An 11,765-nucleotide genomic window follows, 5' to 3' on the forward strand; every position below is an offset into this window, starting at 1 on the left:
AGACAAAGATAAACCTCCCCTGTGATGAGGAAGTCAACTTCATGGATATTTATACTCTCATCCACACACTAGTCATTAGAGTCATTAGAGATTTGCTGAGCATTACTAGAAGGAAATGCGTGCTAATTTCCAGACCTTCAGATATTATAAATGTGGTTTATAATTAATGTCAATAGTAAACTAGAAAAACAAGTTTTTATTGGTCAATAATGTCTTAAAAAAGCATCAAAGCAAACACATCTTAAATATCTTTTTTCCAAGATGCTGCCGGTGAGCTCGCCCTCTGTCATGACTGCTCTGACCATGCTTTGTTTTTGTTTTTAATTTTCTGCACTGGTAAACCTGGCTTTCTTTACATGGAAGACATTATCATGTGTGACAGTAATACTCATATTTCTATTGATCTATAATCTACTCACTTACAGTTTTTTTCTAGACTGGCTGAGTAAAATCTTGAGGAGAAACAAAGGGCATAACCAAAGAAAAGGCCATGTGGGGAACGAGCTCGGACCTGTATTAGGCTCAGGGCATGCACACACTGTGCACCCCTGCCTACCATGCTGTTAGCCAATGTCCAGTCTCTGGAGAACAAGCTCAATGACCTCAGGTCCAGGGTAAATTTCCAGAGGTACATTCGGGACTGTGTCGGAAATTTTTTTGGAGAGCCACCCTCCAAGTGGACATATGCCAGGGGTGAATTACAGCCAAATTAATAATCACTTAATAATCAATAATAGATAATAGTCAATACACTTCACACTTAATACTAAAATAAGTAAAATAAGTAGTTTTATGATACTTAATATTTATTACTACTTAATACTGATCAATTAATCACATTTTAATCTTTATACTTAGTACTATTTGAATTTGAATAATAAGAAAACTTTCCAGACCTGGATGAGAATGAGCAAAACTCTTTATTGATGCTGATCGGCCCCTGCTTCCATTGAGCTCAAGGAGGAAAAACTTCTAAGTTCAAAGTATCAAAGAAAAGAAAAAAACCCCAAACAGCGTGTCCCGTTCCACCCAAAAAGTCCCCCCCCTTTCAGAAAATCCCTTCTATATACCATGGCACTCTTAGGTGCCGTCATACCTTCGTGCGTCATTATCCACCTGACCTGTCTGGCTCTTCTCCTGACACTACAGAATTGCAGAATCGCCCGTGGCCCCCCTGCTTCATTTCCCCGAAAAACAAGTCTGCCCTTTCACCGTAAATTAAGTTTGGCCTGTTTTTGCTCCCGCCGAACTTCTGCATTATTATTAAAAATATGCTGCATTGACAAAACTATTGTCAAGGCTGTGCCCCCAAGAACATCTTGTCCTGCTCCCTGTCACGTATCACCCGTATCACCCAGACGAAACGCACGTCTTGAGGACCAATCTCACCAATCTCCCAATCAATCACCAATTCTCCAGCTGCAATGGGTGAGTTTTCCCCTATCTGCTTTTATGTATGACGATTTGATATGATATGATTCTTCTTGATTATACGCCTTTATATAAAATATGTAGTTAAGATGATTACCTGTATTGTGAACCTATACTATATGATTACCTGTGTTAGTACTATGATTATCTGTATTGTACGCCTATACTATGTATGGTTATCATGACAATCAACTATAACCTATTCGCCCTACACTAAATTAATCACTTCTCTCCATTTAACCTAAAGATAATAAAGATATAACTAATCAGCACAGTGATAATACTCAATTCCGCAATCACCTACCCTCCCTATGATATAGGAGTTCTGATTTATGATATGATTAATATGATTATGACATTCGACGGTATTTGATCAATTATGTTAGGATATGAGTTCCTTGATTACAGTAACATACGGTTCCAAATCAACTGGATTATAGATTATATATTAGCCATAGTTGACTTACAAGTAAGGATTTTTTATCTGGTTAGTAAACGTATTGCATTATTCCTTAAGCTAAGCTTTTGCATTTTATAATGTTGTTTTGCATATATGTGGAGATCTGTTTATGCTGACTCCGTAAATTTGCTAGACTTATGATCTCAGTCTGTCGTGTTTGTCCAGACTGGGCCTGCACATGCATTCTAATTTTAAGCCTTAGTTCCTCTGTTCTCGCCTAAAGGACAGGTTCCCTTTTTCTTGTTTGTCACAGATGCTCAGAGTCAGCAAGATCGTCCAGATGGCCGACCTATGAGGCCTTCTCTCCGTTATATGAGATCTTATATGATGCCTTATGCGAGACCTGTGCCCACCGAACTTCTGGTCCGCTACCGCCGCTACCAGCTGGACCATATAACCCGTGAACTTATCACGTTCATGGAACAACTCAGTTCTCCCAACCTCCCCGAGCATCCCTTCACACCATCCTACATTGTGAGAAGGCCTCAGGCCCGCACTTCCTCTACCCAGACCGATGGCTGTCCTCATGCTGTTCCTGAGCGTTGCTGCTCTGCGCTGGAACCCCCTGCCTCTCCTTCTTCTCCTTCAACCTCCTCCTCCCCACCTCCTGGATCTCCCGACTACTCTCCTACGTCTCCTGTGCCTGGGCCTAGCTCTGCCTATTGAGTTCTATGACTTCAATAAACCAACTACACCCCTTATCTCTGCCTCACGCGTCATCTATTCAGATATCTATATATAGAAATGAAATATTATACATAATTATACATATATATATATATATATATATATATATATATATATATATATATATATATATATATATTATTATATTATATTATCATAGTCCATATAGCTCTTATACTCCCTATAACTCGTACACGACCTAATGCCGATATACAATATTATAGCTCAACACTATTACAACATCCGGCCTACCCCCATATAGTGGTAATAGTTCATAGAATAAGAGCACACACCCAAATTTTCCCACAACTGCAACCTCCTCTGCTTCTCTGAAACATGGCTGAACCCGTACCAGACCATGCCATTCAACCGGCCAAGTTCTTCTCGGTTTACCGGATGGACAGAACAAGTGTGGGGGAAGTCAAAGGTGGGTGGAGTGTGTCTGATGGTAAACAACAGTTGGTGTGACAGCACAAACATTGTACCTTTTTCATACTCCTGCTTACCCAACCTGGAGCTCTTGTCTATCAAATCTTGCCCTTTCTACCTTCCTTGGTAGAATTTGGTCATTGTCAGTGCCGTTTATATTCCAGCTCAGGTAGACATGGACACTGCTTTGTGGGAGATACATGAGGATATCACTCTGTATCATGATGCTGTGCCCGTTGTTGTGGGTGGTTTAACAGCACCAATCTCAAACACACAGTACCAAATTTTTACCAGCATATCACCTGCCTCACCAGAGGCAAGATAACACTGGACCACTGTTACACTCAGTTTAAGGATAGCTACAAGGCACAATTACGTACACCTTTAAAGAAATTGGACCATGCCACCATCTTCCTCATGATTGCATATAAACAAAAGCTTAAGCAGGAACCTCCAGTTCAGAGGGAGGTCATGCGCTAGACAGATTAAGGCTGCATCCTTATAGTGTGCACAGAGCAGTGAGGGAAGCAAAGCGGCACTACAGGAGGAAACTAGAGTCACAGTTCCAACATGGTGGCTCTAGGAGCCAATGGCAGGGACTAAGGAACATTACAGACTATAGAACACCTGCTTATAGAATGGGAAATGTGGACGCTTATCTGGCAGATGAGCTAAAAACCTTTGCTAGTGGCACAAACGAGCATGTTGTATATCCAATCAGCTATAGTGGAGGCAGCAGGGGAAGCGTCACCCTGAACTGAGCAGATGGCGGCATATTTGCAACAAGCATGTTGCTTTAGAGAGTCAAGAGTGCGGCGTAAAGGGGAAGCATAACACACCCCTGCGGCATCAATATGCAACAAGCATGTTGTATATATGCTAAGCTATAGCGATAACAGGTAGGGGAAGCATGCACCCTGTAGAAGACTCTAGTACATCCGGGGCTGGTCAATAATCAGAGGAAGCATCACTCTGGGCTGAGCAGTAGGTGGCATATTTACATTTACATTTACAGCATTTGGCAGATGCCCTTATCCAGAGCAATGTACTTAAGTGCTTAAATCTCTGACATTGAATACATTAATGCTGGTTCACTAGGTTACATACTTAAGATAAGTTTAAAACATTTGTTCAAAGTTACAATGAAAAAGTGTCAAAGGTTTTTTTTAAATGCAAAAGATAAGGAAAGAAGTGCTAGTTGAAGTGTTTCCTGAATAAGTAGGTCTTCAACAGCCGTTTGAAAATAACCAGTGACTCAGCTGTCCGAACCTCTAGGGGATGTTCATTGCACCACCTTGGTGCCAGAACAGAGAAGAGTCGTAGTATACTTGCCTCTTACCCTGAGAGATGGTGGAACCAATCGAGCAGTGCTGGTAGATCGGAGGTTTCGGGTACAGTGCGAGGAATGATGAGGGCTTTGAGGTAAGAGGGAGCTGGTCCATTTTTGGCTTCGTAGGCCAGCATCAGTGTTTTGAATCTGATGCGTGCAGCTAACGGAAGCCAGTGGAGGGATCGCAGCAGCGGGGTGGTATGGAGAACTTTGGCAGGTTGAAAACAAGCCGGGCAGCTGCATTTTGACTCACTTGCAGAGGACAGATTGCGTTCATAGGGAGACCAGAGACTGAAGAGGTACCTGAGCAGCCTGTGTGGACAAAAATGGCCGAATCCTTCTAATGTTGTAGAGAAGAAACCGACATGAGCGAGTCACATTAGCAACATGAGAGGAAAAGGACAGTTGATTGTCCATGGTTACCCCAAGGTTGCGAGCTGTGGCTGAAGAAGAGATCAGATCGTTGTGCAAGGATATAGCAAGATCATGACCTGAGGATGAATCACCTGGGATGAACAGCAGCTCAGTTTTGCTAGGATTGAGCTTTAACTGATGAGCAGTCATCCATGATGAAATTTCTGCCAGACATGCTGAGATCCGGGCAGAAGCTGTGGCATTTGAGGGTGGGAAAGAAAAGATAAGTTGTGTATCATCAGCATAGCAGTGGTAAGAGAACCCATGTGATGAAATAACTTCACCAAGAGAGTGAGTATTGAGTACTGAGCAAGTACTGAGCCCTGTGGGACGCCAGTGGAGAGTCTGCGTGGAGCAGATGTCACTCCCCTCCATGTTACCTGATATGAGTGTCCTTCCAGGTAGGAAGCAAACCATTCCCAAGCTGATCCTCAAATCCCAAGACTCTTGAGGGTGGATAAGAGAGTCTTGTGGTTGACCGTATCAAACGCTGCTGAAAGGTCAAGGAGGATAAGGACGGATGACAGTTTGGCTGATCTAGCAGCATGTAGCTTCTCAGAGACATCCAAAAGGGCAGTCTCTATAGAGTGAGCTGCTTTTAAGCCAGACTGGTTGGGATCTTGGAGGTTGTTCTGTGAGAGATAGACAGACAGTTGATTATAGACAATGCGTTCAAGAATTTTTGAAAGAAATGAGAGAAGTGATACCGGTCTGTAGTTACTGATGTCTGATGGATCCAGAGCAGGTTTCATTAGGATGCGAATAACCCTTGCTCTCTTGAAAGTAGTTGGTACCTGACCAGATGCTATGGATCTATTGACAATAGTGGAAATGAAGGGCAGAAGATCTTGCGAGATGGTCTGGAGCATACTGGTAGAGAGTGGATCCAATGGGCAGGTGGTAGGATTGCAGGACTGGATGAGTTGTAAAATCTCTTCTGCTGCCACAGTTGAGAAATGTGACAACGAAGGTGTAGGGGAATGCATACTCTGAGATGTAAGTGCAGTCCGGGCTGAAGTGAAGGTCCGGCAGATTTCCTCAATCTTCTCCTGGTAGAAAGAAGCAAAGTCTTCTGCAGTCAGGGAGGATGAAGAAGGTGGAGCCGGGGGGTTGAGCAGAGAAGAGATTATGATGTGAAGCTTCCGAGGGTCATGTGAGGAAGCTTCAAGCTTTTCCTTGTAGAAGGACGTCTTGGCAGAATTCACATCTGAGGAGAACTTTACAAGAAGTGTTCTGTAAAAATAAAGATCTGCATCAAGTTGTGATTTCTTCCACTTTCTCTCAGATGATCTTAGCTCTCTTCGATTGTTGCGCAGCACATCTGAAAGCCAAGGAGCAGGATAAGAAGTTTTCCACCCTGTACAAGACTCAGGTTGCTCATGAAGCTTGTTGTTCGAACATACTTTTGGAAGCTAGTGCATCCAGGGCTAATCACGAACAGGGGAAGCATCACCCTGGGTTGAGCAGATGGTGGCATATTTGCAACGAGCATGTTGCTAAGTGAGTTGAGGCCAAGTGTGCAGCATAGATGGGGAAGCATAATACGCCCCTGCAGCGTCTGTTGTACATCCACCAAACTATAGTGATACATGTAGGGGAAGTATGCGCCTTGTAGAAGACTCTGGTTGCTCGCTAAGCTTGATCTTGCACATGTCGGGGAATGACAGATCGTGAGGAGATAGAATTGTTGAAGTTAAAGAGCAGTATGTGGCATACCATGTTGTGGAAACATGCTATAGGTTCTGATAGTCTGGGGGAAAGCTATCCCTCAGTCGGCTAATGCGGGATCGGATGCTGCGGAGACGTCTTCCCGAGGAAAGCAGTGGAAAGAGTGGAATCATTGAAATCCTCCGGGCTTTCCTAAACTCTGCCTGGTGCAGATGACCTGGAGGTAGGAAAGCTCGCCTCCATGATGTGGCTGGCAGCATGAGCAACCCTTTTCAGAGCTTTACAGTCGCCACCAGTTTACAGTTGCAGCCCGTCGGGAAGCTCTCTATAGTGCAGGTGTAGAATGTTCTGGCGATGCTGGGGCTCATTCCTATCTCTTAGCCGTCTTGGGAAGAAGAGGCATCGATGTGCCTTCTTCAGCACTGTGTTAGTGTGTAGGACCATGTGAGATACTCGCTGGTGTTAACACAGAGAACTTAAAAGCTGATCACCCACTCTGCAGGTGTCTTGTTGGTGTTGATGGGTTTGTGTACTCTGCTCTGTCTCCTAAAACTCCTTTTAGTGCTCTGTCGAGTCTATGATTAAAAGTTTCATGGCGTGGCAAAGCACAGCAAAGCAAAGCTTGACCTATCATGAAAAGCATAGCATAATATAACGTATCATAGCGTAACATAGCATAACATCACAAGGAATAACATACCTAGCATGATAAAGCATGACAGTATAGCATAACGTAACATACCATAGCATAACATAACATAGCATAACGTAACAGCCTAACATAACCTAGCAAAGCATGGCATAACATGAAGTAACATAACATAGCCTCGCAAGGCATAGCCTAAAATAACGTAACATAACATAGCCTAGCACAGCATAGGGTAAAATAACATAACATAACATAACATAACATAACCTAGCAAGGTATAGCATAACATAACATAGCCTAGCAGGGCGTAGCATAATATAATGTAACATAACGTAGCCTAGCAAGGCATAGCGTAACCTGGCATAACGTAACATAGCCTAGCAGGCATGGCATGACCTAGCATAACATAACGTAGCCTAGCGAGGCATAGCATGGCCTAGCATAACATAACGTAGCCTAGTGAGGCACAGCATGACCTGGCATAACATAACATAACATCAAAGCATAGTATAGCAAAGCATGCATTACATAGCATACCATTATGCAGCATAGCATAATTTACATTCAAAGCTGCTCCGTTGAACCAGTCACCGTACTTACACGTTGGATTACTGTTTAACTGCGATAACGATAACAAATATTTTCACAACGGATGCAAGACTTTTTTTTTTTTGAAACTGTGCCTGTGTGCAATATTTCTCTCTTTGCTTAACCTAACATAACATAACATAGCGTAGTGTAGCATAACGTAGCATAGCATACGTAGCATAGCATAGCATAACAGACTACAACACGCCTAAGGTCAATTCCAACTCAAAACACACCGTTCTACGCGACCATGCACGCCAAATTGATTAACCGTAAGTTTAAAGCATATTCAGACATTCCTTTCCATGGAGTATAATGGACTTTAAATTGCATGGCAGCAGCGATGGAGCTTAAGTTGCAGCAGCAGCCATACGCTAGAAAGCGGCTCAATGAATGGGAATTTAAATGGTCGGGTAATATGGGTGGCGTAACCGGATTGGTGCGCGTCGTGGACTGCTGATTAACAGCTGATGCACACTTGACGACGTGGCCTGCCAGAACTAACGCAAAGCTTAATTTTGACGTCTGTTCAATAACCGTGGGGCTCTGTAAGAAAAAACTTTGCCCGCCGCTGGAGACTTTTGTACTTCAGATACTCAAGTCAAGTCAAGAAGCTTTTATTATCATTTTAACCATATATAGCTGTTGCAGTACACAGTGAAATGAGACAACGTTTCTCCAGGATATGTCAAATATCCTGCACATTTTGATCAAAGTAGGCATCCGATAGAAACTGTGTCTGTTCTCCGAGTAGTGAGATCAAAAAGTAAATACGTGAGAACTTCTCAAAATAATCTTACTGTAATCAGACCAGAAAAATGCCAAAGAAACAAACAAAAACAGTTCCTAAATTCTGGGCTCCTGAACATTAGATCACTTGGACCCAAAGCACTTATTGTAAATGAGATCATCTTAGAAAATAGCCTTACTGCACTCTGTCTTACTGACACTGGGATTAAACCAAATGACTACATCGGTCTAAATGAGTCTCTACACCATCAAGATATATCTATAAGCATGAGCCTCGTCAGACTGGTTGTGGAGGTGGTGTCTATCTTCAGTGATTACCTTACTGTTACCCAGAGAACACAGTATAGATTTAATTCTTTTGAAGTGCTTGTCCTTAATGTTACACTCTCGCACATGCACATGAAAAAATCCCTCATGTCTCTTGCTTTATCAACCGTGTACAGACCCCCAGAATTCACAGATTTTCTTTCAGACTTATTGGTTAACTTTGATAAAGCATTAATTGTAGGAGACTTTAACATTCATGTTGACGACACAAACTCATTTGGACTTAAACAAAACATCACTAGAGCAACTCATTGGCGTAATCATACACTAGATTTAATAATATCACACAAAATAGATGTCACTGATATAGATATCATACCTCAAAGTGATGACATCACAGACCATTACCTCATAATGTACACACCACCTGTAGAACAGACTAACTGTGTAACCCCAACCTCGACTCGGTAGAACTATTATTCCGACCACTAAAGACAGATCCACAAATAACCTGCAGGACCTGTCTGAACTTCTTACTTTATCCTTAAACAGAAACTATCTGGATGTAATGACTAACAGTGATTACATCTAGAAAGTTTGTGTTTAAGGGTACGGGGGGGTTGTTCTTGGGAAGTTTTTGGTGTGGAGCACCACGTTGGTGCGCCGTGAGGAATAATAATAATAAAAAGAGTTTGTGATCAAATGATGAGCCTCCATTTTTTATTTTGTTATTTACATTTCAGTTTAGGCGAACCCAATGTTAAACGCTCGGTTACACTGGTGGCAGAGATTTTATTTTGTGGTAGTGTTCGTGTGGTACAGTGTTGTGACGCATGTTATATTAGTTAGCTTAGCTTTCAAAGTTTTATTGAGTTAGGGTGAGTGATTTCAACACATGTGGTGTAAGGAAGAGTTCAGTGTCTATCCGAGATGTGACCAAAGCAGCAGACACGTTAGGATCGAGTTACCACCGCCGTTTTCCGGTGATGAAAAGCAGAGGATGATGACGCTGCATCCTACAATTATAAACTGGTGAGAATTCTACCGACACGTTTGTCCAGTGCGCCGTTTCTGCTATGGGACAGCCTCCCTGGTGCTGTTCAGTCGGATTACACAGCGGTTAAAGATAAACTCAAAGAGGCATTCGGGCAAAGAAGTGTATGCGGCTGAGATTAGCAGGCTGGTTGATGATGCCTTTCCTGAATATGGGAGCTCAAAGGGAAGAAAAATTTTGTCGTTTCTTGGTTGGCGTGGATCCGGTGCTCAGAACTAAATGTCATGAGCAAGGAGCTACGGATTTGGAGGAGGCCGTCATAATTGCAGGTCAGTGTGAAAATGCCAGAGACGTAATAAAGACCGATTATATGGCTGTGAATGCCGCTCACAGCGATAGTGATGAAGGGGCAGTGGCTGCTATTCAATCTGGGAGAGACAATGCTGGACTGTACAGAGCAGTAGAAAGATTGGCAGACGAAATAAGGGACATGATGATAGTATTGAGATGTTTAGGGGATGAAAACCAAAAACTCAATGCCAAAGTGAATTATAAAACAAAGGAGGAGGACTGCAATGGGGCCACTCTCAATCTTATGGAATGTGTCAATGCTGCTGCGGGGGCCGTGGATGTCAGTCACGGAGAGGTCGTTCACCTGAGAGACAGTGGGTCAAACACAGTGAAATGTATAGGTCAGGTACGGATTATGGTGATGTTAATGACTCGTATTCTACACGGTACCCTACTAGATGCAGTCTAAGTCACACAGATGGAACAGCTATGAGGATGACTCAAGAAAGCATGGAGTACGCTATATCTCTCCCAGTGCAGGGGAGTGACATAATGGGCCGGGAAGCGGACTGTAGCTGATGTTATGGCCCGAACACCAGCTATGTTGATTAAGTGCTCTCTAGTTGACAATACTACTGGCAGTAAGTCTTTGAAAATAGAATACAGTCTCTCATTAGTGCTGATTTTCGCATGTCCATCCCAGCACTGTGCAATCGCCCACTGAAGAAGGAGTATGTGGCTGCTCGGTCCGTGAATGGACAAATGCTGGATACATTGGGCACTATAACAATGACATTTCAAATGGGAACAGGTATTTCATGTGGTGAGAGAAACCACTCAGACCGTGCTGTTGGGGTGGGACTTTCTGTAGAAGAATCATGCCTTACTGGACCTCAACCGGGCAAAGTTACAATTGTGGGGCATTTCTGTTCCTCTCCTTACCAGCAAAGACTTTGTTCCCTTATGCTGCAATGTGTCACTGGCAAACGCAATTTCCTTACCTCCCCTCAGTGAGTCAGTTGAACCTGTTAGAGTTTCCTCACCTTATGTGGCTCAAATGGTTAAGGACTTTGATGGCTATTTGGAGCCTAATGTGGCAGATTTGTCTAATTTGGTGGTGGCTCATACAGTAACCACGATTAAAAATTGACTAACGAAAGCCATCCATCTATCCATTTTCTACCGCTTATCTGGGGCCGGGTCGCGGGTGCAGCAGTCTAAGCAGGGATGCCCAGACTTCCCTCTCCCCAGACACTTCCTCCAGCTCTTCCGGGGGAATACCGAGGCGTTCCCAGGCCAGCCAAGAGACATAGTCCCTCCAACGTGTCCTAGGTCTTTCCCGTGGTCTCCTCCCGGTTGGACATGCCCGGAATACCTCCCCAGGAAGGTGTCCAGGAGGCATCCAGACCGGATGCCCGAGCCACCTCAGCTGACTCCTCTCGATGTGGAGGAGCAGCGGTTCTACTCTGAGCTCCTCCCGAGTGACCGAGCTTTTCACCCTATCTCTAAGGGAGCACCCAGCCACCCTGCGGAGGAAACTCATGGCTGCCTGTATCTAGGATCTTGTCCTTTCGGTCATGACCCAAAGCTCATGACCATAGGTGAGGGTAGGAACGTAGATCGACTGGTAAATAGAGAGCTTCGCCTTGCGGCTCAGCTTTTTCTTCACCACAACAGACCAGTATATCGACCGCATCACTGCAGAAGATACACCGATCTGCCTGTCGATCTATCGCTCCATCCTTCCCTCACTCGTGAACAAGTCCCCAAGATACTTAAACTCTTCCACTTGAGGCAGGAGCTCTCT

At 43.7% G+C, this 11,765-nt stretch overlaps 1 protein-coding gene across 1 annotated transcript; it reads left to right on the forward strand.

Annotated features, from left to right (window-relative positions):
- Positions 1 to 917: 917 nt before the first annotated feature.
- Positions 918 to 2,592, forward strand: LOC113648421 (DNA-directed RNA polymerase II subunit RPB1-like). The gene is made up of 2 exons (XM_027155590.2): positions 918 to 1,428; positions 2,145 to 2,592. The coding sequence occupies exons 1-2, from the start codon at positions 1,425 to 1,427 to the stop codon at positions 2,555 to 2,557; spliced, it is 417 nt and encodes a 138-aa protein (XP_027011391.2). The 5' UTR covers positions 918 to 1,424; the 3' UTR covers positions 2,558 to 2,592.
- The last annotated feature ends 9,173 nt before the right edge of the window (positions 2,593 to 11,765 follow it).

Source organism: Tachysurus fulvidraco, chromosome 24, assembly GCF_022655615.1.
Source record: "Tachysurus fulvidraco isolate hzauxx_2018 chromosome 24, HZAU_PFXX_2.0, whole genome shotgun sequence".
In the NCBI taxonomy this organism is placed as follows: Eukaryota; Metazoa; Chordata; class Actinopteri; order Siluriformes; family Bagridae; genus Tachysurus; species Tachysurus fulvidraco.